General features: G+C 49.8%; 1 protein-coding gene across 4 annotated transcripts in view; it reads right to left on the reverse strand.

The window, feature by feature from the left end:
- Positions 1-26473, reverse strand: part of CASZ1 (castor zinc finger 1) — a 231389-nt gene that overhangs the window by 7299 nt on the left and 197617 nt on the right. For all 4 annotated transcript variants that reach the window (XM_090024012.1, XM_090024011.1, XM_090024010.1 and 1 more), the window contains 12 exons: positions 24569-24741; positions 22779-23605; positions 19511-19652; positions 18273-18336; positions 15733-15893; positions 12968-13090; positions 11308-11640; positions 9226-9424; positions 8426-8597; positions 5336-5484; positions 4277-4511; positions 2342-2635 (listed from right to left, as the gene is read on the reverse strand). In XM_090024012.1, coding sequence (XP_089880138.1) covers positions 2342-2635; positions 4277-4511; positions 5336-5484; positions 8426-8597; positions 9226-9424; positions 11308-11640; positions 12968-13090; positions 15733-15893; positions 18273-18336; positions 19511-19652; positions 22779-23605; positions 24569-24741 — 2872 coding nt within the window. The remainder of the gene's footprint in view (positions 1-2341; positions 2636-4276; positions 4512-5335; positions 5485-8425; positions 8598-9225; positions 9425-11307; positions 11641-12967; positions 13091-15732; positions 15894-18272; positions 18337-19510; positions 19653-22778; positions 23606-24568; positions 24742-26473) is intronic.

Consider the following 26473-nt stretch of genomic DNA (forward strand, 5'->3'; position numbering starts at 1 on the left):
TTAACTTAATGCTACTGCCAGTGTTCTGGCTGGTGAGCAGCCCTGAAGGTGGTGGGTGCTGATTTCACCCTACCCAGCCTCTCAAACGATGTTCCCCTACAAAGGGGCTTGGCAAATGGCACTGCTGATGGGCAGCACAGTCTGAACAATGCACCTCTGGCATGGATGGCAGCAGGCCAGGCTGCCCCCAGCATGCACTGCTGTGTGCCTGAACTGGGCAGACCCTGTCGAGCAGGGAAAGGCTCATTCAGCGTGCGGCACCTTGCTAAGCCGGCTGCTCGGGGCTTGTTTGTGACACTCACGGGGAGGGGATCTTAGTGATGTACGCACATGTCCATTAGGAACTGACCTAAGCCCCACCAGGCTCATTTAGCCACAGATCAGCCACCAGGGAGGAGATAGCTGTTACAGATTTCAACCAGATTCAAACTAGCAACCCCCAGGTTGCAGTATCGCCATCCCATAACCATCCAGGCCCCCTACACACACTTCACAATCAGTTCTTATGAGCAACAAGAAGCACTGCTGGGTGCCTGGCTCCCTGGGCAACTCCTGAACTTATTGCTACGGAAAAAAAGAAATCTACACCAAAGCAGAGGAGTCCAGTCTTGGGCTGAACTCGGATCTCATTCACACCTGGGTAAACTGGGAGTAATTCCAACCTTCAGGGAAGACAGTCTGGGATTAAGGCCTTGAGTCTGTTTAAAACCTCATTTTTACTTCAGCTGGTTCCACTTTCTCATGCAGAGAATCACAGAAAATTAGGGATGGAAGGGACCTCAGGAGGTCATCTAGTCCAACCCCTTGCTCAAAGCAGGATCACCCCCAGCTATAGCATCCCAGCCAAGGCTCTGTCTATCCGGGTCTTAAAAACCTCCAAGAATGGAGACTCCACAACCTCAAGAAGGCTCAAGTGAGCAAGTCAGAGAAGACGCAGGCCGTCCTGCTCTCTCCCTGTTCTAACCATTGCAAAGTGCCCAGTCCCTGTAACTAATCAAAGGCTGAAAATCCTCCACAGGCACAGTCACAAGCAGCCCTCCATCCCAAGTGTGTCCAGTCAGCCTATCTCACTGGCAGAGGTAGAAGTGAGCATTTATGTGGTGCTTCTACCTGGAGTTCTCAGGATCCTTTAAAAACTATCAACCCCTTTCCTGCAAAAGGAAGCTGAGGCACAGAGAGGCCAGGTGATCCTCTCTAGCCCACATGGGGAGGCAGTGGAAGAGCTCAGTGTCCTGCCCATCATTAGCACTGCCCACTGGATCACATTCTCCCGCAGGGTGAAAGTCATCCCTTTGCAGAAGGCCAGTCTGGACCACTTCAGTCCTAATGAGGCGACTGGAATCACTCCATGCTTGGTCTTTACCTGGTGGGGAGATGGAGAGGGACGCTGCCCATTTCCAAGCTGCACCTTTCCAAGGGGCCTTTAAAATATGCATCTCACTGGCACAAATGAAAGTGCTCTCAATTAACTGGGAAGGAGCTGAGCTGAGAAAGGAGACTGAGGCCAGGGTGCACCCTGAAAATCATTCCCAGCTGGACTGAAAAGGCCCGAGACATCTCTGATCCCCATACAGCGGAAAGGCCACAGGTGTGATCTGTCTGACATCCAGCTTTGCTTCCTGCAGCTCTGCCTAGGCAGTCGCAGGCACAGGGACAGGCACAGGCACAGGCACTGTGGGTGTGAGAGATGGTACCGAGACCTCTGATTGCATGGTGTATCATCTCAGTGGCATCGGTGTGACCTCACGGGGTGTGGTGGTGAAAGCAGCCCCAAGCTGTGGGGTGCGTATGTGAATGGGGAGCAGTGGGGCTTCAGAACCGAATGGACACCAGAAACAGGAAGCCCAGTCAAATGGAAATCAAAGAACCTGCAGTGATGTGTAGCAGAGGTTGGGAGTCACTGGACTGGGTGGCTCAAGAAGCTTACAGCAAGCTCTGAGAGCATGATGGTACATGGTCAGTGTCTTGCTTTTGGCCCCCCCAGCTACTGTCAGGAGGTTCAGAAATGGCCATTTTTGTTACATATGTTACTGTCAAATTCATGTCAGGATTTGGGTTGGTGAGAAATTGTTCCTGGCAGCATGACTTTTCATGGGGATTCACTGTGTTATCAGCTACCTTCTTTAACCGTGTTTGTGGTGTGAGATCATTGTGCCAGCAGTCCAGAGGAGGACGCCTGTGGGGACAGGGGATCCCTTGAGCAGAGTTAAAAGTGATGGAGAGGTGGGAACACCTCTTATTGACCCAACCGAGCTCAAGGGTGGGGAGAGAACAGTGGGCAGGATGAGCAGGGAGGAGACAGGGCAGGGGGTCACTCAGAGATAAAGCATGTAACAGTTACCTGCTGCATCCTGAACTAGGGGAACATCACTTTTTACTGGAGTTGGAGTGGCAATGATGGGCGAGAACCCAGGCGTGCTGGCGGCAGGCATGACAATGCCCCTGCTGGATCCGAGGGTGGCACTGAGCAGAGAGTATGATAGACAAGATGGAGAGAAGAGATAGGGGAGGGTGGGGAGGGGAGACCTGAGCAGGGCTTGTGAGAAAGATGGAGGAAGAGGTGGTGGAGGTTGTTGTGCATTGTGGGTAGCATCATCGGCAACGGCAGCAGTAGTAGTAGGAGGAACCAGGCAGCCTGGAGAATGTGGAGAGAAAAAAAAGTAGAAAAAAAACAAGAAAAGAAAACAGGAAAACAAAAAATACCAAACAAACCAAAACAAAAAGAAAAGAAAAAAAAAGAACCGAAATGAGAACCCAAGAGCGGAAGCCGTATGATGAAAATGGAAAATACATTCACACACATATGAAACGGAACTGGAACAGAGACGAGATGGAAGGCGCGTGACTGACAGCAGCAGGAGGAACAGGGGCGCTGCAGGAGATGGGGTGGCCTGAACGGCAGGGAGGTGGAGTTACAGTGTCTAAAAGGAAAGTTGTCCTGAGTGGTTTGTGTGCATCCAGCTGCACGGTGCCTGCCCGTGCTTGGCCCTGCTGTGAGCACTGTGCCGCTGGGGGCAGGGGGAATCCCAGAGGCCTGTGGATTCACTTGGGTGCGCGTTAGTTGGTGGGTCATTTAGGAGGCACGACTGACGCCTCTGACACTGGGCTAATTTAACAGGGAATTCCAGGACCCACTGCCTCTCTGGAGGAGCATCAGTGCTGTGTGGAGCTGTCATTATCATGCAATGTTTGTATCAGAGCAGTGCACAGAGGTTGTGTGTTAGTGGCATGTGTGACAGGAGAGGTCAGAACATCTCTGTTAGCTGGAGAGCTGCAGAATGTCAGTGGGAATTACTTATTAATTGTATTTCCTACTGGTATTTAAACGTAACAGAGATCAACCAGCCAGAAGTTTGAGGAGAACCCCCTGAGCAGAGACACACCAAGTTTAAGTAAAGTAGGAAAAATACCCATGTGCTACTGAAGTCCTAAATGAAAGGAAAGTTTGTGACGAGACCCAGAGAGCCTTGGGGAGGGCTCAGAGAAAAGGCTGTCCCGTACCAGGCTGACAGGACCCAGGCCACCCAAGGGCACCCTTTGCGAGTGCCATGGGATGGGTGACAGGAGCTCTTTCACTTGGGAATCCTTTGAGCCTCAGGAGTTCACAGAAAACATGTAACTTATGGAAATGGAGGGCAGCCAAATATCATTTCTGAAAACCAGAAGTGACATCAGCATTGCCTTTTAGCATTCCTTCCTAAAAGAGGATGTGATGTCAAGGAGGCTCGTCTGTGCATCTCTGTTGCTCTGGAAGTGACATGGGAGATTTTGATTTTTTGCATCACTACCCTTAGAAGGGGAGGAGCTCAGTGGGTTACTTTTGTGTGCCACTTCCTCAAACAGTGATGTCAGGGTTTCCCTGCATCCATCACTTGCTGAGAGGGAAGTGTGGTTAGATGGCTGCTCCTGTCTAATCTTTTGAGCCCCAGGAGTTCAGAGAAATACCGGACTTCCAGATGTGGCACAGCCACACAAAAGATACCAGGGAAATGTGGGAAGCAAGAAAGCTAGCCCTTGGGACTCAAGTGGAGATGTTAATCAGCTCCATTGGGCAAGATCCTCTTCACAGAGGGAGAAAGAAGAGGGTGGCTGCAGGTCAAGGATATCCTAGGGGAAATGTGGCAGAGGGAGCTAACCTGGGAGAAGGCAACATCTGCTAAGCTGAAGCTGACAAAGTTTGTAGGAGAAGGTATGGTTGCTCGCTGGCCTCTACTTGTGAATTCAGCTCTCACGGCAGCAGACGGCTGATAATCCATTTCCCCCAGTTGCCCCTTACCTGCCGACGTGCTCTCGTTGCCCACTGGAGTGCTGGAGCAGCTGCGGTCCATGTTGGAGGACTCGGAGGAGATCCCCCCAGGGCTACAGCCGGTATAATCCATATACTCGTCTGTTTCTGTGTCCATCATGCTCTGGGGTCCCTGGAAGGAAGCTGGGGTCCCTGATGAAGCTGGGCTGGGTGCCATGCTGCCAACGTGGGGGAGATTTTCATTTCTTGGAGTGTGGCCAATAACCTGCAGCAAGAAATTGAGACAGGGATTTCACACTGAGCGCGAGATGTCAGGACCAAAACCATCTGTCCGCGTGTTTTGTTTTCCCTGACATTGTTCTTCGGGGATAGCTGGACCACGTTGGCACAGGAAACCAATGGCACTGAGGCTGGGAGCATGAGTACTGCCTCGTTTGGAGTCTGGGAACATTCACCTTGGCACTAGATCCATGGTGTGTGAATTGTGAGGCACTCAGAGGCTGGGAGTGTTAATCTTGGCACTAGTACCCCAGCATGTGGATTCTGATGCATTCAAAGACAGGAGGTGTTAATCTTGGCATTAATGCCTTACTATGGGGATCCTGCTGCACTTAGAGCCTGGGAATATGAATATTGGCATCGCTATCCTGGCATGTGGATTCAGATGCATTCAGGTGGGAGGATGTCTATTGCTATCGGTGCCTGCTGAGCGCTTGCTTACAAGACTCATGAAGTCAGGGTGCCTGGGTGGCAATTCCAGCTGCACAGGACTCCACAGGAACCGCTGCTACTTACACAGGCACGAGCCTGCTCTGAAGTCCATGCCCCTGCCTCTACATCAATCCTGGTACCCAAGCCAGCTAGATTAAAGCCAGCCTGGTTTGTCTGTACATGCTGCAATCGTGCCTCCCGGCGGGAGAGCAGACATGTGCCTAGAGTGTGGGAATGTGACTCGGAGCACTACTGACCTGGTTTGTGGGTTCTGAGGCTGGGTGTGTGTGAGTCTTGGCACTAGCCCTGCTCTGCAGGGAACCATCAAGGGGGCATCACTTACAGACGCAGCTGCTACTTAAATAACCAGTGAGTCACCTGAGTGGGAACTCGGTCAAAGTTTTTCCCCAGCATCCTCCTCATGTGCTTCCTGGCGTGAGATGTCATTTGGTGCTTGAGCAGGAAGGAGAACTGGCAGCCCTCTCGAATGCAGTGGAAATGACTGTTTACCTGGTTATACTTGCAACCTGCCAACACAAAACCAATACCAATCCAGTCTGTTAATACAGCAACAGTAGGGGGGGAAGGGGTTGGCGCAGACGCGTGCTGGAGACAGCACAAAGCTACCGCCACATTGATTTCTGATGGGGTGGAGAACTCTGGAATGGCTGCAGGTTTCTCAGCGGCAGCCCCAGACCAAAAATTAAATTGTTCCCTTGCTGAGCAGTCAGGGAAAAGTTCCCTCCACTCCCCCAGCGCTGGGTAATGCAAGCTCCAGATCAAATGTGGAGGAGCCAGGAAGAGTTTACTGCTATTCCTGGTTAGCTGATGGGGGTGTTGTGTTAGGTTTACAAGGATGCTGCCAAGATAGACGAGGTGCATGCGGAGTAGGAGAAGGATTTCATAGATTTCATAGACATCAGGGCTGGAAGGGACCTCGGGAGATCATCGAGTCCAGCCCCATGCCCAAAGGGCAGGAAGTCAGCTGGGGTCATAGGATCCCAGCAAGATAAGCATCCAATTTACTCTTGAAGGTGCTTGAACCACCTCCGCTGGCAGACTGCTCCAGACCCTGGGGGCTCGGACAGTAGAGAAATTCTTCCTTATGTCCAGCCTGAAATGGATAATGGAGTATCCATTATCTTCCTTGCTATTTTCCTTTCAAGCAACTCTTGCATTTTGCCCCTCATACGTGCTGCCTCGTGCACTGGGAACATGTGTGGTGGGTTTCCAGACAGCCCCTGTGGCTTGCAGAGCTGCTCTCTTAACCTGTCCCAGTAAAAAACACTGGCATGTGACCTCCCACCAGAGACCCACAGCTGTACCTCAGCATGTGCCCCCCAGCGCAGGGTTACAGACACGCCTCACCCCCTACAATGACACACCTGACACACATGTGTACACATTTCCATACAGGTCTGCAGACACAAAATGCAGGTGCATACACATACATACATGCAAGATTCCACGGACTGGTCTGTGAGCAGGCACCGGCTGTACGTGTGCACATACCCAGGCCTGCACTACCACGTGTACACAGAAAACCCATAGCTGGCTTCCAGACATGTCCCTGCTGCACATGCACATTAACCCCAGAGCAGTGGATACACACACTCACACCTCTATATGCCTGCATACACCTGCACAAAACACACACGGCCGCTGGAACACATCGAGCTGCCTGCGCCAACACAGCGAAACATCCAGACGCAGGTGTGGATACATTTGCACACCTGGAAACCTGTACACATGCACGTGCATTCTCATAGCCACGCGTCCCTGCCCCTCCCGGCCGAGACCAGACGCCTGTACTCTAAAACGGCACTGCCAACAACTCGGCCTGCCTGTCTTCCTGGCGGAGAGGCGCATCCTGTGCATGCCAAGCCGACGTTTGCTTAGCTATTCCACCCAGCCCACCTTGTCGGCCCTGCCCGCGGCGCGGTGCTGTTCTTTGGGAAGAAGAACAAACAGTGCTGGCAGGACTGAAACAGTATCGGCAGAGGGCAGGTGAAGACTCGCCCGTTGCCCAGGCAGCGGGCAGGCGGGTGTCATGTATCACCAGCCGGCTTTGTTTAGCCCTGGCTATCACCTGAAACATGCCACGCTGAGTAAATAACAGCAACTGCTGGATCTCCTGACATTTGTAAGTGGAGACCCAGGTAAGGGCCCGGCCTCAATGTTGACACCGGTTGCCTTGGTGACCGTGGACAAGGTATCGCTCAGGCATTAATTCTTCATGAATTAGAAGCCAAAGGAAAGAGTTTTTTCCTGGTGGCAGCAGGCCGGTTTGTGATTTCTTTGCCCTGGTGCCGCTGAGTGCCCCATGTGCAGGGCAGGGAAGCCAAGGCAAAGCTATGGAGCTGCCCTGGCAGTGTGAGCCTCCAGCCAGTGCTGATGGGGAAAGGTGGCTGGAAGGCAAAATCAAGCCAAACAGGGCTGAAAGGATGAGCGAATCCCGGCAGTGGGGGTGGGGGTCTCAGGACAGTGTCTGCTAGGGAGCGGGGGGAGATTCACGCTCCCCTCTCTCGTGTGTGTGCGTTTCGTTAAGCTGCTGGAGGCTTTTAGGCTCTGCAGCTTTGTAACCAACTTTGGTGCTGGCTAATGTAGCTGGCAAGGAGGCAAGGCACTCGCTCAGCGCTGCGCCGTGGGTCAGGTGCTCTCAGGAGCTGCGGCCAGTGGAAGAGTGGCGCTGAAGGGAGGGTCGCTGCGGGCAGGAGCTGCTGGTGCACAGGGGAGGTTGCTCCCTGTTAGGCTGCAGATCGCTGCTGCACTCAGCTTGCGCCTAGTCTTTACTTTGCACACCTCTGTGAGAACTGGGGCCCGCGTGCAGCTCCCCGACCAGATTGTGACTTCCGCCTTCTGCTCCTGTGTCTGTGCTGTGATGATTAGGGCCAGATTTCATATCACACTGCGACTGGGGAAAAACTCTCCGTCTTTTTGTCACTGGCAAATGGGGACAAGAGTTCTAGCCCCGCCCCCCCGTCACAGAGGTGACACAAGCCTTATTTAATCAATCTCTGTCAAATGCTCTGGGACCCGCAGACACAGGGGGCTAGACCAGCGGACAGCCATTATACACAAGCTCGCAGGTGTGAGCAGAGGACAGGAGGCTGGTGGGGGATGGGGAACGCCTGTTTTGGTTTCCCCATCCCCAATTAAAGGTCATGTGATCTACAACATGTCACCGACGTTAGATGCAAACGAATTACAACTAAACACGGGAGGCATGTTCTCCTGTCATTTGTTCACTTCTGCAGCCCCTGGGAACTCTTTACATGGCTGAAAGTGGGTCTAATGGTCCCGTGAGCTAAACTTGTGGGACCTCAGCCCAGGCAGAGGTTTCAAAGGAGGGTTTATCACAACTGGTGCAATGGCCACTGCACAGGGAGAGTGCTGAAGCCCGTAGGCTGAGGAATGAATGCAGCCCAGGTACTGAGTCCAGGAGGTACAAAAAAAGGATGGACTTACCTAGCCTGCCGCACTCTTCCCTCTTGGTGAAGTACTTGAAGCCATTGGCTGCCCTTCGTTCTGCCTTCTCATGTTTCTTCACATGCCAGGGCAGCTTGGTGGTGATGTTGGTCACAAAGTAGCAACCAGGACGAAGACAATGGTAATGCCCTCGCATCCTGAATTCACAGTGCTGGAGGGAAGCCAATCAGATTATTTTAGATGGATGCAGGTGACTGCTCCCATCTGCCTACTCCCACCCATACTTTCTCTCTCATGATGGAGATAAGCAAGACCTACTGCCACCTTGCTTACCCTTCAAGGGGCCCAGAGCAGGATTGCTCCCTACAGTGAATTCATTCGTAGCAAACTCAACAGTCTTATTCTCAATGGTACCTCTACCACTTCCTGCTGGAGACTGCCTACTGTCCGATAGGCTTCTTTTCTGGATACTCCTCTTACATTCTCTTTTGTTTAATTTAATCTTGCATCACTCTGACCATCCAAGACTATTTCCTCTCCCTACTTGGAGTTTTCAGTGGTAATGAGTATAAATCCACACGTCCCTTTCCCTCAAGACCAAGCAAAGGCATCCTGACAATACTTTGAACTTCAGAATTTGGATTCAAATCTCTCTCTAGTTTACACCTTTCGAATAGTTGCTAGATCCATTCAGTAATTCAGGAGTTTCACACCAAGGCACGAATAGGGCCCCTGCTTGTTTTCATATCTTTCCTATGCTTTTCCCCATTCCTCTTTTCCTGCATTTGTTCCCTCACACCCAAACCCCAGCCTGAGCCACCTCCTTGAATGATGCTTACCTGGTTTGGACAGAGACACTGCAGCGAGTAGTAAGCAAACTGGTCTCGAACGTTCACCAGGTTGTTGTTGGGGTTGATGTGGTCCAGGCAGTGGGACTCTGCTTTGCCGGAGGTTTTGCACACGTACTTGCAGTTCCCAAAGAGACAGTGGAAGTGGAACTTGTTGGCATACTTGCAGTCTGTCGCCAGGCAGGGGTCGCTGGAACACAGCCAAAACCCAATCATCATCTTCATTCCCCCCTTCACACCTGGGCATCGTTCCCAACATTCACTCATTTAACTTAGCCCAAGTGACACCTCTAGTCCAAGTGTGGCCTAGAGAGCTCCCATGAATCTCTCCATAATTAGTCAAGAGTTGTAGTCTACAAATATTACTGTAGATCCCAGCATGCATTGTGTTCTCTGTACTAGGGTGTGTGGACTGCATGCTGTGATCTGTGGTCTTTGCAGGCCACACTTTCCCAGGAAAGCTTCAGACCCAGGAGAGAACTGCTCTCCTCGCATGTCACACTCCCCTGTTAATGGACAAAGGTAGCTGCAAAACTTTGCTGAAACCTTTGGGTCGCCTGCTACAAGGTCCAGGGCTTCCCTTGGTTGGGCAAAATCCATGTGTCGTCACTCAGTCAGTGGAATGGTCTGGCTGCCTGTCCTGGGGCCCCACAATCCATAAATATATGGCTGTAGCTGTGAGCAATCAGGGGCAGATTTGGAGCTTAGTGCTTGACACAGCCAGGGACTGGTCTCTTGCTGGCCCCAGTGCTACCTGCTCTGCTACCCACTCTTGATTTACTGAATCTGAAAGGGGACACAAGTGAGTCAGCATTAGGCCTACAGAGGCAAGGCCTTGGAAGGCTGAGTCCCTGACAGAGAGCCAGGAACTCCTGATGTCTAATTCTAGGTCTGACGTTGACTCCTCCTACAGCCTCAGGTAAGACACTTACTTAAACTCTCTCTTTCTCCTCACTTCTACAGTGGAGGTGAAGCTTGCCTTCTTCCTAGGAGTGTTTGAAGGCCCCTGAACGTTTGCTAAGAGCGCTGATGCAGATGTGCAGTTGTCACTATTTTACAAGTCCCTTTAGTTAAACACTTTTTAAACAGCAGCTACTAACACTGTAAATAAGACACTGCGTTTTGCTACCCTCATGCAGCAGCCTAGCTGGGAAAGCAGAGCTCTTCCAAAGGAGGAGGTGATGGATATCTACTCCCCCTCCCTCACCATTGGTAAACCCACTGCTGTCTGATCAGAGAGGCTGAGCACTTTCTTTTTTTTCCAGTTTATCAATTTTATTGAGAAAATGCGTTGCACAGACTGAGATACAGACTTGATGCTCTTATAGAGGCAGCAGGTGGTATTGTGGAGCCCGTTTCCTTCCCCAGAGGTTGTACAAACCTATTCTTGGTCAGCACTGATGGCTTTGTAGCCACCAATCTCAGTTATAAGAGAAACAAAGTTGGTGATATCAGTTTTCACTCAGTTTCCCATCACACATCACTCAGTTTCTTCTCATTCCCACCAGATACTAGCCCAATTTTGCCTGAACCTTGTCCAAAGTTTAGCCTAAATCTGGTCCATCTTGGCCTGAAACCCATACCAGTTTGACCAAACCTTAGGCAAGACCATGCCAAGTACTGGGTTTGTGACAAGACCTACAGACAGGCAAATCAGGTTCCCTTTGGAACAAATTGCAATGCTCTCATGCTTTATCCCATACCATCTGGCTTCAGCGACAATGCAAAGCCAAATGCATTTGTTTTCACAGCCCAGGAAGTACAGTGAGGCTACGGTGATATGTCAATGGGTTTATTTCTCCCCAGACTTTATCTAAAAGTGTTCCCAGATGTGCTGGTTTCTAAGTGCTTGGCAAGTCATTTGTTAGACTTTTTGAGGCTGCTTTCCTGCAGGGTGGGGACAGGGGCAGAGTGTCCTGGGAAGGCTGGAAGCACCAACTGGAAGCAAAGTTGCTGCATAGAATGGGAACGTAATGGGAAGGTGATGACTCTGCCTGATCCCTGGGGCTGAAAGGGATGCACTGAATGCTACAGAGGACTGCAAGACATCCCCTTGTCACCAGAGGAACTCACTTCTCTTGGAACTGGAGGAATCCGGGTTTGACCTGAGGCTTGGCATGCTCTAGGGAAGTTGTTGCCAGGGGTGACGTTGCCAGGTTAGGCACTGATGCTGGGATCTGAGGCATCTGGGGTATGGTGGAAGCCAGCTGCTTCCAAGCTAGCAGCGTGGGGGCAGAGGGCACCGTCGCTGGGCTCAGGGCACCATCCAGAGTGGGAGCGCTTGCCAGGGTGGCAGAAGTCGCAGGTGGTGACGAGGGGGCCAAGGAGGTCTTGGTCTCAGCAGCGGTTGGGAAGGGAGACTCGGCATTATTTTTCACAGCTCCACCTTCCGTGCGGAAGTGAAAACTGCAACGAGAAGAGGCAGTAGTTCACATTAGGGAGAGGGAGAGAGAGAGCGTCACAGGATCCTGGACAGAATAGCAGGAGTGATGACCCCGGGTCAGTGGGACCAATAACAACATGCTCAGAAGACGCATGGCCGAATGCTGAGCGATTCTGTGGGTCTGCTGGGCAACCTCAGCTCCCCCAGGTTTTCGACATCTTTCTGGATTTGGCCCCAAAGAGGGAGAACAGTGATTTTAGGTGGTGCCCGGGGTGGGGTCAGCTTGGAGAAATCAGTTGAAAACTAGAGGAGAACCTCTTCCTGCCAGTGAGGTCCACTGGATGGCGTGGGAGACTGCCACACATCTCTAGTCAAGTGGCCAAACCCTGAACCCTTCACTCAGTCCTTGTCTGGGCAAAGCTCCCACTGACTGTGAGAGAAGCTTTGCCCGAGTTTTGGCCCATGGACATCAGGCAGAAAAGATGTATTAGGCATTGTGACCGTTGCCTCCCCAGATCCCGCCCTTCCTTTGCTAGTGCCCTTGTACTAACAATGGGGCCCAATCCCAAGGTCCTGGAGTGCTGAGTGTGGTGCAGACTTCAGGAACTGGCTCACACACCAGCACTTTTCAACTGCCTGCATCTTAGCACTGCCCTGCTTTCTGGAGCGCTATGCAGGTGACAAGAAGCCAAGGCCTGGGATGCCCCCACAGGGCTGGGCTGGGGGGGTGTCTCATTCCCCAGATCCGAGTTCCCTGCCTAGATGCAGTCAGGCAAGCAGGGACCTGGGGAACAGCTCCTGTGTGCAGCAATTACAGCAGGAGTCTATTCAAATGGATCTGCAGAAAGAAGGGTGAGACAAATACAATAGGCACCATTACAACTGAAAGGCCTGCTGCTCTGCAGAGGCTACGGCACTGTGTCCTCTGCCCCAAGGAAGGCATTACAAACAGGGAGTGGTGTCTGTGTAGGTGCTGCCTGCATGCTTTCTTAGTTCTTATGACTTAGTGCATGTCTTTGCTGCTGGGCCCGTAAGTGTTTCTGGTGCATACGGTCTCCTAGGTAGTTCTCAGCCTGGCTGTCACTATTAAGTGGGCACGATGCCCATCTGCCAAAGGCTGAGCGGCTGAAGTTACTGAACTCACAGGGTGTGCCCAGAGCCAACACCAGAATCAGCTGGATGCAGAAAGACTGTGGATGCTCGGACTGCTGCCCCCTCAGTCACTGTGTCCACACATAGGAAAGCTCCTCACCAGAGAGTTACAGGATGCCCCTCCCCTCTCCCTGCCACACTGCACCTACTTCGGGGTTTCCTCAATACACATCACCTGACCGTCATTCTTTCACTTACTTGGCATGTTTGATGGCCCCATCGACAGTACTGAAGAGGGCACCACATTCCTCCACCACGCAGTGGAAATGCACCTTGTGGAGAAAGTCACACTGGGCATCGCAGAAATCCTTGGTACCAAACCTGAGCAAATGAGACAAACGTGCGGCTTACAACAAGCCCAGGAGGGTGGCATTGTTTGAAGGGAGCATTCAGAAAGCAGTTGCTCCAGCGAGGGGTGAAACCATCTAGGACCTGTTGCCTTCCATCAGGGAGGAACTAACTAATCGAGAAGGAGAGAATAACACAGAATCCTGATGCCAGCGACCAGCAACTGCTTGGATTCACCACAGTTGGGAACGTCATGGGCACATGAGTTTTCAGGCAATTCAGCACTCTGCTATGCAAGGTGCAATGGCAGGAAGTATTTAAAACCCACTAGTGTGGAAGGAGCCTGAGGAATTCTGGGCAATTAAGGCGTGATGGACAATAATTCCTCTGCAGAGCAGAAAGGCAAGGAGCAAGCAGCAGCCTGTGTGGTCCCAGGAGGGACCTCTGAAAATCTAAGGTTAAAATAACAAAAGGAAGCTTGTGCTGGAAAAGGAAAAGGGCAGTGGATCCAGAACATGAGGGTCAGTTCAGGCTGGCAGGGCAGAGATAAGGGAGAGTAAGGACTTGATAAGGGATGAGATAGCAGCACCAGTTAATGCAAGCTAACGGGGTTATTTTATCAGGGACAAGAGGTACTGTACTTGGAGAGAAAGCAGGCCTCTTCACAATGGCCGAGGTACTCAACTGTTTTTTTAAATCTGCCTTTACTATGAATGCTAAAGCCCGGACAATTAAGACGGGATGAAGGCCGCAGAGAAGAGCAGATAAGAGAATGCTCAGAAAATGTAAATATGCACACACCAGCCCGTCTGGCTGATATGTGTCCTAGAGCAGGCTGGGAATTAACTCCCCAACTTACTGTGCTGCTATGTGTTATTTTTCAAAAGTGAAGAGAGAAGCTGGGAGGGCACCGGAAAGCTGGCAGGAATCACCCAGGCACTGATGCCTTGAGAATAAAAAAGGCAAGAGATCCCGGCTATTATCACACCTCTAGTCTTAACTTTTCTTCCCAGTAAAGTAATGGAACAAATATTAAGAGGGAGGAGAAAATCATTAAACATCCACGGGATAAAGGAACTGCGAGCAATAAACAGCATCAGGATTATACAGAATAAATCTTGCTCGACAAATTTAATTGCTTTTTTTGATAGAATTATCAAATGAGTGGATGAAGGGCTGCAATATATTTTGATTTTAGGAAAGCATTTTGATACCGATTCTCACATATGCTTAAAATTAATTCAAATTGGCTTGGATGTGAACCTTGCCACACGGATTGAAAACTGGCTGAAGGACCGTAAACAAAGGGTAATGACAAACGACAATGCACTGAGCTGGGAGGAGGTATCTCGGGAGTGCTGTGAGGATGAGTCTGGTTAGGTCTGAGTTTATTTAACGTCTTCATTAGTAATCTAGGAGAAGAAGTAAACAGCATGTTAATGAAATTCACAGATGATACTAAACTGGGCGGAGTTGGAAGCACCAGGGCAAGAGGAAAGAAATAATACAAAGGGGTCTAGAGAGACTAGAGAGGAAATCACTATATGAGATCATATTTGGAAAAATGTAGCTAATATTCAATAGGGGAAAATTCAATGGGAGAGGAAACGAAGAGAGCAGCAAGACAGAGCCATCCAATATCATAGTGGACAGCAGATGCGAGCCAAGTGTGCAATATGTTGTGGATGCAAACCGGACAGTACAATTTGGGGCTTCACTTGTGGAGCAGGGAACCAATAGTCCCTCTAGTCTGATGGCCATGTCTCCTGGAGGATTATTCTACCACCTAATCCCGGTCACTGTCAGCTTTCTCCCCTGGTCTGCTGCTGTCCCTAAGCAGTGTGGCATCATTAGAGGACAAAATGCTGGCAGGGCAGGATGCTGCATTGGCCAGGGGCAGAAAGACTAGAAGACCTTACAGGTCTTCCCAGTGTTAGTGTCTGTGATTCTGTAAAATGTCCACAGGCACATGCAATCAGGTGTTTATGTCAGAAAACAAAACCATACATGTCTGCATGGGCGTATCCATTAGTTCCTGAATCATGTTTGTCCAGGCACGTATGTGCATGTGTCTGTGTGTGGGTGAGTTTTATCCCCGTTCCATTTTTCCTACAAGCCTCCTTGTCTCTAAGAAAAACAGTCTCTTAGAACAGGAACCAGTCAGCTGCACAGAGCCCTGTGGATCTCCTGCTTTCTTTCACTAGCCCGTAAGACCAGACGAGGGGTGCCGAGTTCCACTGTGAGTGCTCTCATGGCTGCTGTGATCTTCAGGTACTAACGGTACATGATCTAACAATGGCTCCCTGCTGAAGATTACTGATATAGGAAGCTCCTAGGATTCACTTCTTCATCCCCAGAGGAGGGTTCAGGATGAAGAGCACATCACCATACTGCAGCCAGGTGATGGCCCTGGCTGTTAGCTACCTCCCAAAGGAATCTCGTGTCCCAGTTGTGTAAAGTGCTACGCATCTCTTGTAAGATATGAACACTCCTCCCCTGAGGGAGCTCAGTGCACTGCAGAAGGGGCTCAGCATCTCATGGGATTAGGCCCTCAAAGTCAGATGTTACTGACTACACTGAACTGAGGTGAACCTGTCAGGGGAACACCATCTTAGCCCTTCCTACAAGAGCTGGCATTTGTAAAGGACGCTGTTCCTGGCTCCATGCTCTCTTACCTGCGCAGGTACATCTTCCAGGGCTCAGAGAGTTTCTCTTGAACAAGTGCCTTCACGGCCTTGCCCAAGTATGGTGTTGGCTCTCCAGCCCCTGCCTGGCTGCCATCTCCTTCTGTCTTCAAGTTCATCAGGTTGCCAAGGTTGGCATTGGTCTGGGACACCTGTGGTGAGAACATGGAGAGTCCATCAGGCTCAAGTCCCCAGCCAACATGGCTCCACCTGAAAGTGTCCCGTACAAACCGTATTTTCAGGATCACCAGGGAAGATAAGACAAGAGGTTTGCACAGGTGACACCCAGCTTCAGAACAAATTAATAACAGCTTGCTCCTCTCCAGGACTCTCCATCCCAGGATCTCAGAGTGCCTCTTCTCTAACTGCAGAGCCTTGCTCACTCCTTTATAACAACTGCCATATATGTATATCTTCAAAGGATGTATAAACCTTCTCAAATTCTGGGTGAAATCCTGGTTCCACTGAAGTCCTTGCAGAAAAACCCATTCATGTACCTGGAGCCAGGATTTCACCCTCTCTGTTACATGACTGGTTCATACAAACAGGGCCTGGAGCTACAAACCCTCTGCGGAGGGACTGCAGCCTATTGCTGCTCAAGGCTTGCAGGATCAGGCAGAAGCTCAGCCAGAAAGGGAAGTTCCTTAGCAGTGTTTACAGAGCAAACTCTCTCTCATGATAAATGTCTGACAGTACCCCAGGGGTGCCATCCTGCTCCCCAACTCACACGAGTAGTTCTGCTACGGGCTGTGGAACTCAACACGCATGCAAACTGAGCTCAGTCTCTGCATTTAGAAACCACCTCCCATCTGAGGATCTCAAAGCCCTTTGTAAACATCAATTAATTAAGCTTGACAGCCCCCCTGAATACACTGCAGAACAACTGCCATGCAGAATGGGAACCCTCTGTAAAGGCCCCCTGAAGGTAAAAGCCCTGCTGTTACAATACATCCCTCACGTGCAGCCTGCAGCCCTGTGTGGCTGGGTGTTAGGAATTCTGCTCGTCTGACTCGCTGGAGCCTTTTGGAGTGCTCCCTTCCATGCCCTAAGAGAGGTTTTTCTTTTTTTCCAGGAAAAATTCATGCAAAGAAAGAAAGAATTCCTCAACCCCAGGAGGGACAGTTGGGCAGAAAAAGAGGTATGCGCCTGCACATACACAAGTGATAACGTGGAGCCTGAATCTGCAGCCATTACTTTTATGCAAGGTCCCACTGAAGTCAATGGGCCTGATTCTCCATTGCCATACACTTTAAGTCATCATGTAATTCTACACTTAGCAATAAAATGCCACCAATCCTCTTTGCACCCAGGATGCACTTATTTTGCCCGATTCCAGAAAGCCTGTAGGCAAATGCATAACTTTGGGCACATATTTAAATCTCACTGACTTCAGTAGGACTTGCATTCAAGGACTTTCCTGAGCTGGGGCCGTAAGGACGGCTTCAGGTGCCAGGCGGTGGCGATTCTGATACAGCGGTCTACTCAGTGGAGGAAGATGTGAAGATTTGGGAGTAGAGACTGGGTGAAGGAGATATGAAGAGAATGGTGGGTGAAAAAACAAAGGAGTATAAAGTAGTAATCCACTTCAATGAGAAGCTCAGGGGAAAAGGAACCACCAAAAACCCAGTGGAGAGAAAAGCAGAACGGAGGAGAAAAGTGATTAAAGGATGAAAACAAAACAATTGAGAGGAAAAAGGCCAATGGATAAAGGAAGAGGAGGAGGGGGAGCATCAGACAAAGTCACTTTGCCCTTTCTTGAGGGTTATATGGCCTTGTTGGATGCAATGCCTACAGCTAAAGGGACAGCAATAGTTATGCCTCTAAAACCTATCACACAGTAGGATATTAAAGTGTGGCTCAGAGGCTGCCCTGATCTCTAATGCAGTTGTATACAGTTGCAAAATTAATCTCACTATAGTAAAATTTATCATGTGAAAGGGAAAAATATATTTGAGATGATGTATAATTTAAGAAAAAAAAGGAAAGAAAAAGAAACCGTGCATTATTTAAAATAAATATTCCCAAGCATGGTAAAGCGGGCTCTGTTGGACACCATTATTCACGCCAGAAAGGCAGAAATTGATGATTTTGGTTCAAATCTTCCAATTTTATTCTTCTTTTCTCTTTTACAAGAACAAATGACCCCCCTCCCCAATGAAGGCAAAGGTTTCCAAAGAAATAAATAAAAGGCATGAGAGTACAAAGGGGGAGCAAACTTGCCAGGTTATGGAAATAAAAAAAAAAAAAAAAGAAAGTCTTTGCGAGCCCTCCTCTGTCTGGAAAGGATAAAAAAAAAAAAAAAGGTGTCAGAGGCTGCGATATATTTCTTCAGCCAGTTCATTAAATTAATTCGTAAGCAGTGGCTCTGAAATTATACCCGATGAAAAATGGTCTCAAAATTTAAATGGTACAAACTCATCTTATTAGAGGCAAAACATTAAAAAACAAACGCATCTCTTCCCCCCTCGCCATCGCAGCTTTAATTTCTCTTGGTGGGGGGGAATGAAAGGCGTTTGATGGATGGCTCTTACCTTATTCATAAGCGAGGATAAAAGAGATGAATTTGCCGAGACTGCGTGGCCATTTGATTCATTACTGGAACACACAAACCAACAGGGTTCAGTTAAGATGTGCACAGGGACCATGAGCACTGAGATTAATTCTTCTCCCTTCAAACTGCCTCTCTCCCCACCTGCGGCATCCAGAGGAAGACATGATGCCAACCTTCCCTTGGGCAGGTCAAGCTTCCGTAGCTAAGATGGATCTCTTGACTGCTCAGCACTCCAGCTCCCACCTCCAATGTCCAGCATAGCTCCCTCTTCCTTATCAGCTGACACTCAGCCCATTCCCTATTCCCCGTCCTCAAGTCTTCAACCTACAGGCAATAAGAGGGCACTGCGACCAAGTCTCAGGCTCCTGGGTGCAGAGCTGTATAGATACCCGATGGCAACCCTGACATTAGAGAAGCATGAGCGGGACTAGTTGATCACAACCAAGGATTTTGTCCCAGACCCAGCTGAACTAAAGTAGGGGGAGGAAACCTCAAGAGCTCCAGTTAACCTAGTTCACTAGTCCCATACACCTCATCACCAGCGTAGTCTTCCTCATTTAGAAATCATCAGAAAGCTCGTGCTCTCCGTTACAAGGGTGGACGCTGTGAGACAGGGGCTCTATGTTGTGCAGGTACAGATGCATCAATGTGGCTATCAAAACCCACACTGCTCTAAGGGCATGCTTTGCCTTGGCCAGGGGAAAGAAGACAACCGGCTACTAGGAGTCGCTGATGTACTCCAGTGGTTTCTTTGCCTCCTGTCACCACCGCCTTCATTCACCTCACACCACCTTCGCCGGGCATTGGACAGGGTCCTTCACGAAGGCACGGCCTTGATGTCAACCTTCAACCCCAAGTGTAACAATAGGGGTGGCGATAGGAAAACTGTGGTGGGGAAAGGCCAGTGGTCTAGCGTAGGAGACAAGGCCTTGCAAGTTGTTGAGGCTCTTGATCTGCAAACAGAGCCTAGCGAAGTCAACGGGTGTTTGTCATGCAGCGAGGGCCTCAGAGGATGCATGTGTGAGGAAGTCATGGGTGCCTTGAAGGGTGCTTCTAAGACTCTTCCCTTCTCAATTTACAGATTATTCTGACTCACCGCAACCTCCCCACACATGGAAAGACCTTAGCGCAAATGGCTCCCCTAGCACTGCCATGTGTGCAAGTGATCTGGGCGCTCCGGGTTCAGGGGAACCATGCCTGCCTGCCTCCCTCTCTCACCCGTGATCCTTCACGCTCAGGTCCAGGCTGTGCTCTTGCAAGGACTCCTGGGTTGCTGCAGAGGAGGATCCCAAGCTCTCGGCAGGCTCCTGCTTCACTTGAACTGGATTGAACCGGCTGGGAGTTGTTGGCTGCCCATTCCCTGCAAGAGGGAAGGAGACAGAGAGGCCAAAACATGAAAGATGAATTGAAAATGAATGTACAAATGGTAAAACGAGGCGACAGAGGGAAATAAATGAATTAAACCACCTCCGCCACCACCACCCAATAACGGGAAAGAAAAAAATAAAGGGGGAGGCAGGGAAGTGCTTGGGTTGCTGGTCAGCGTTTATTGCTGGACTGACATGATGGGTTCTGACGTCCACTCCAGCGTGGAAATTCTTCAAGTGATAATTATTGCAAAATTATGTCAAAGTTGTCCAGGCTACGGGCCCTTTAAAGGAGAAGGGCGGAAGGAGCGTGGGGGAGACCTGATTCTCTCCACAAACTGTCATAACTAATTTGCGGGGCTGCCTCTTAAGCGTTTATTAAAGACTCTGTTAATGCTGAGGCAATGTGGCAGCTTTCGACTGCTAGTCAAGCCCCCTTTCCATTCCCCAATCTTGCCGTTGCCTTAGCGACCGCTCCAGCCTTCCATTGAGCATGCCCAAAAGGAACATCTGCTGTGTCAGGTCTATCGAAGCTGACAGCCAATCAGATTGGTTCAAACTGCGTGACCTCTCTCCCATCAAGTTGTCCCGACAAAAGAGAAGTCTTTTTTGGGTTTCTTTTTTAAATCAGAAAAATCATTAAATATATTTGTATATGTTTAGGGGGAGAAGAAATAATAATAAAAAAAGAGGATGGAAGAAATGAAGGGAAAAGAAAGGGAAAAAAGTAAGAAGGAGGAGGAAAAGAAATAGAAAGAGAACAAAAAGCGGAAAAAAGTCGCTGACAGGAACATGTCCACTGAGCTTTTTTCCACAATCCCCAAGTGACTAAAATATTAATTTACCCTCAGGCACTACAGCTGACGGTGAGCTCTTTCACAGACAGCAAGTGGCATTTTATTAAAAAATAAAAGGGAAACCATTCCTTCCGTGACCTTTCCCTGTTTGAGAAAAGACTTTTAAAAATAATAATTAAAAAAGTATGTGATAAGGTCTTTCCCCTTCTTCGATCAGATGGCGTCAGTCCCCTCCCTTCCATGCTCATGGACGAATCGGTTTCAGATGGGGGCAAAGCCAACTCATCCACCTGGCCTACCCAAAGCCAAGTGGCCTCCCTCGGGGCCTAGGTGATGGGAAGGTTTTCAGCAGAGCGAGAGGAATTGCAAAGGCAGTCTGCCATTGCATGTACTCCTCTCAAGTACACTGGCAGAAATCTAGAGCAATTTGACTGCTTCTAGCTGGAGTACCTGGGATTCACAGTGGTGCCCCCAAGAGCCACGTAGCCCACATCTCTAGAAGAGGCCTGAGACGTTCTGGCCACAAAGGCTGATTGCAAATTAACTGTCTATGTAGGTTCTAGACAGCAGCAGGTAAAGGTTTTGTTGGTCCCACTGTGGGGTCCTCTCCCATCTTTCTGCTGTATCTTCGTGCTGCACCCAAGAAATGTCAATGCTTCTGGCAGATTCCCAGGGGACTAGCTGGCTGTGGGATCACAGAGAAGGAGAGCTACCTGCCGATCAGATCTGGGAAAGCAGAATGCGTGAGCCACTACTGCAGCTCCGGAGAGGATCTGCCGGAGGATGCAAAGGGGGGAGCTCCCGCCCTCCCCCAAGAGGACAGAGACAGGGGAGATGAAAGAGAAAGAAATGAACTGGAGCGAAAAGGGAGTGCTGGATGGACTGGACATATCACAGGAGCCTGCTGCCTGGCACAGTGCCAGGGTCAATGCTGTTGTTTGTCCTGTAATTACTGCAGCAGAGGTGCAAGGTGAAGGGGAGGGAGGCATTTGGTGCAGCTCAGTTCATGAGAAGAAACCTGCAGCTGTCAGACTCCTCTGAAGCGCTACTAGATACAGCAGTGTTTCCAGACTCTTCATTTCCCCTTGTGTCTCTTACTGGCTTCACCATCCTCCCCCCTGGCCAGCCTGGCTCTGGGTCTGGAGGTATGGTTATGTCTCGGCAGATGTTCTACCTTCTTTCTTAGGCAGCGTGCCCCCAATCACAGCTCCCCTGATTCCTTATGGATTGTCTACAGCAACCAGCCAGGCACTGAACGGTCCTTGCTGCTGTGTATTTCTTCAGACCATCTCCAACATCCCTCCTACTTGTCCTTTCTTTTGCCCTGTTTTCCTGTGAGACAGAAGCTCAGCTTCATAACAGGGTCCTGATGAAGCAGAAAAGATTCTGCTTGGGGATACGTCAGCAAGGCCTCCAAGGGCAGAGCTGGTGTGTGGGACACTGGATGGACGACAGGGGCAGAGCTCAGCAGGAACCCACCCCAGAGCTCCAGTAGGAGAAGATGGGGAGAGGGGGAAAAGACCAAAAGGTGGTGACAAGCTGGAGGAAATGTGCTGATGTGTCCACCCAACAAAAGACAATGGCACAAGATTCCCAGGGAAGCTGTAGACTCTTTCACTGAAGGTATTTCAAGAAGAGGCTGGAGGAGCATCTGTCTGGGATGAAAGCTGATCCTCCCCAAAGGCAAGAGGGCCCTTGAAGTCCCTTCCAGCCCTATAATCCTCTATGAAGCAAAGAAGACAAACCTGAATGGGGAATGGGACATCAGGAGGTAGAAAGGGATATACCAGTCAGGCTCTAAATGCTTCTCAGATCTGACTTACTTTGCTGTTCCATGGAAAGAAAGGAACCACAAGCCCATACTTAGTAGCCAAACCCTTAGGGCTGGAAGATGGATCATGGAAGCAGGTGCTGTTCACTAGCCCCAGGGCTCCAGTGAATTCTCAATCCATTCCCCTTTTAATACAATGCCACTCACTTTCCAGCCTACAGCTTGACGGGTGACACCCAGGGACACGTTCCTTCCCCGCAGCTGAGAGAAGCTGTCTCTATTTATGGGCAAAAGCTGCACACATTTCCTGCTTCTCTTCCAGCTATGTGGGCAATATCAGGTTCCACAGAGATGCCCCCTGCTAAGACTGCACCTTGGGATCCCAACTCTTCAGCTGGATTGGCTGAATGGCTTCTCCCAGCAGTATTCTTGTACAACTCTCCCCCCACCCGCTAAGCTCAGCTGCCAGCTGGTGGTTGGGTGATTTGACCCATTCTCTCCAAACCAGAAGTCTCTCACTCCCAAAACATTTTCCCAGGAAGGTGACTCACCTGCTTCAAGTGCCATGGATGGTTTCAGTGCTGCTGCTGCCAGCCTGGCCATCATGGGTGAGATCAATCCTTTGCTGGCGGAGATCCTCTCCATAATGGACGCTGCTGGAGCTGGGGATGAGGTGGCTGCTGACTCACCGGACCCTGAGACGGCTTGGGAGGGAGAATCGCCAGAAGCAGAGGATGCTGGATTGGTGCTGGAGGAACCAGCTGCCATCAGATTGGCTGAGCTGGCTGGAAGTGGCGTGGAGACCCGGCTAGGGATGATGGAGAAGAAGGAGCCTGCTGTTCCAAGAAGCGCTGAGTGGGAGAGCAGGCCAGAAATCTTGGTGGCTGGTGGCATGCTGTTGGCAGGCTTGCTGGCCTGTGAGGAGACAAGCTCTGCAGCTGAGGAGGGCGGAGTTGGGATGATCAGGGAGACGGAAGACTGCTGACTGGTTGGGGAGGCACTCAGGCTGGAGTTTTTAGAGCTCATGGCAGAGAAGTCAATGAGGTCATCATTGCTGGACTCCTCCTGCTCGTTATCCTTAGCTCCAAGGAGGGAAGTGGGCAGGCCTAGCACTCCTGAGCTGCGGATGTGCCTGCGCTCGTGCTTGCGCTTGTGGGAGGTCATCTGGCTGGTGGAAGTGAAGGTGAAGCCACAGCCTGCCCGGATGCAGTGGAAGTGGTTGGTGGCCTTACTGTAAACGCAGCCCTCATATTTGCACTCCTCATACTTGTAGAACTTCTTGAACCCATCCTTGGCATAGGCGTCATCCTTGATGTGGTAGCTCTTGTGCTTCTCAATATCACACTTGTTCTTGAAGGTGAATGTACATCCAGGTCGCCTATGAGGGCATGAGGGAGGGTGGGGGGCTGCATGAGTTCAGAGCAGAAAAAGCACTGCTGTGCTACCCGCCCACCCCTCTGGAATGGAAGCCATGACCATTATAAGGTAGTGGCCCCTGCTGGCAGAGGGCTTGTCGGGTCTTCTTAGGGATGACTTGGGACAATAAGATGCTGCCAGATATCGGAGCTGCTAATAACTGCCCCCATTTGGAAAAGCAGCCAACGTAATGTAGAGAGACACGTACCCAACTCACCCACTCACGATTCCAAACCGTGTATGAGCCCAAGGTGGACTCAGGGTCTTTCCTAGAGATAAACAAAGACACTAGCTGGGTGCAGCATCTACATGAGATGCTAACTGTGCAGTAGCCTAATAACACTGCGCAGTAGCGTGCTGGGAAAACCTGTGCTAATACACTACTGTGCAGTAGTATTAGGCTACTGCACAGTTAGCGTCAATAAAAAGCCATGTGCCGACGCTACTGCGCAGTAGCACCAGTTACTGTGTGTTGATTTAGTACTTGGTTATGCAAGTACTTAACTTAATGCACAGTAACTACGGCACATTAATGACCACGTAGATGCACCCGCTGTGCCTCATTTTTCTTCCAGATGACAAAGGCACTAATGTAACACAGACCACGGTTCGGCCTTAAGATGGGAGAGCTGAGTAGCTGGTGCTTATGGAGAACTCACGAGCACAAGAATGATGAATAATATCATGACATTTTCTCTCAGCAGTGACCTTTCCAGTGGGATCACTGGGGTCTCTGCCTTGACAGAGGTTCATCAAAGTTTTCCACTTGGACCTCTTTCCTTTGCTCCACCAGTGAAATACCATGGAGCTTCCTGGAAAGATTGGTTGTGCATAATCCTGTATAGAATCCTGAAATGAAGACTTTTTTTGGAGGGGCTGCATCTCTAATGAAGGATTAGAGGCCACCCTCCCCGGCCCATCTCACCTGCAGTGGAAATGAGTGGTTTTCTGGCCGTAGAACTGACATTCCACAGTGCCGCAGTCCTCAGTGGCTCGGAACCGCTGGAACCCATCGTTGATCAGCTGTGTGTTTTTCTTGTGGAAGTTCTCATGGGTCATCACATCGGAGGTGCTGGTATAGACTTTGTTACAACCCACCTGCCCAAGAATAAGGGGAAGGAACATCAGCACTTCCCTGGACCAGCCTATATTGCTTCATTATTTCTAGCAGCAATAATAAACAAACAAGCAGCAATATATATTGTAGTCACCTCTGTGTACTTCCCTTCAGAGTATTAAACCATCGCTTTGATTTCCAACCTAAGTCTGATGAGGCAAAGAGCCCGAGTCTCTGGGGATGAAGCAATATGAACAATGGGAAGGATGAAGAGGAAAGGTGGAGACACGGAAGGATAATGGCTACCGCTCAAAGGTGCAGTGGAAAGTGACTTGCTCTTGAGGAAGTCTGAAGAGACTGACAGGCACTGTCACGAGCCTTTGTCACTTTGGGAAGAACTGGAATAACTTAAGTTTTTTTATTCCAGCCCTTCACCTACGTGGGGAATGCTGGGCAGACTGGGAGTTACTTGCTTGTCTCCTTCCTCTCTGTAGCAGAAGAAGGAAGGCCTGCCACATCTCTAGGACCTGCAGTATACAATTCCATTGTAACCAGCCACAGAACAAAGTGGGAATCCTGGAGCCAGCCTGTTCCAGGGAACCGGTGGCTTGTTCCCATCACCCTTCCATGCTATTAATTCAATAATTTCAAACTCTACAGCAGATGGGAATGGTGTGACGAGAACGGAATGCTGCAAACCTGCCTTCCGCAGGGCAAAGCGGGCAGCCTTGCCATATTGAGTAAAAAACCGGTGGAATCTGACAATGCCATCATCCCTGCCGAGGGTGGTTTCTTCCCCCCTTCTCTTCTAGGACGACGCGTGCCAACGTCTGCACCATCTCAGAAGTGAAGAGAACGAAAACACCACCTCTCGGTTTAGCCCAGGTTGATTCAAACGGGCAATAACAAACCCCCTGACAAATACCCAGAGCAAAAAATAAAAGGATCTCCAACTATTTCCAATATAAAAGAGCCTCGCTCTCTCCGTGCTGACACCTTGAAAAAAGACAGACCCTGCGCGGCATTAAAAAAAAGAATTAAACAAAAACCTCCTTAGGAATAATTTGCAATGTGGCTCTTGGTGTTAAAGCCTAAAAAATGTCAGTTTATATAAACAACTAACTGAATTTTATCCACACCAATTATGGACATAAAGAAAAAAAATCCCATGAGGCAGACGGCACAAATCCTGCCATTTAAGCAATATTCCCTTTAATTAGGAGTTTACGTTCTGATACCTTTCCTCGAAGCTACTGCTTATATGGAAATTGACTTATGGGAAGGGACTGGGCACAGGGCAAAATTACCCTTATATAGATGTCTACACAGGGGTCTCTGCACAGCTTTTGATGGACTGAAGGTGGTAGAGTCTTGACTGCACTTAAAAAAGTAAGTGACTCCCATCCTGGTCAATGCAGCAAGACACTAAACAAGGAAAATGCAGGCGAAATAACAAGAACAAGTCTCTAATAGAGAATCAGATGAAGCCTCTAATTCATCAAAAAGTACTAAGCACATGCTTAAATCCATCCCTATTCAGGACAGCATTTAAGTGTGTGCCTAACAAAATATGCGCTTAAGCCCCATTGACTTAAAAAAGCCAACCTTACTTCAAGTTAAACATGTGCTTAAGTCTACTGCTATTCAGCAAAGTGGTTAGGCGCATGATTAAGGTCCACTGATTTTAATTGGGGTCTTAGGCTGTTGGGACAGTCTAGGAAGCAGGAGCCGATTTGCAGACTGGCAGGATCTCACGTAGGTTGTCTGAACAGT

This window comes from Crocodylus siamensis, chromosome 12, assembly GCF_052110815.1.
Source record: "Crocodylus siamensis isolate JL-2025a chromosome 12, ASM5211081v1, whole genome shotgun sequence".
NCBI classification, from domain to species: Eukaryota; Metazoa; Chordata; order Crocodylia; family Crocodylidae; genus Crocodylus; species Crocodylus siamensis.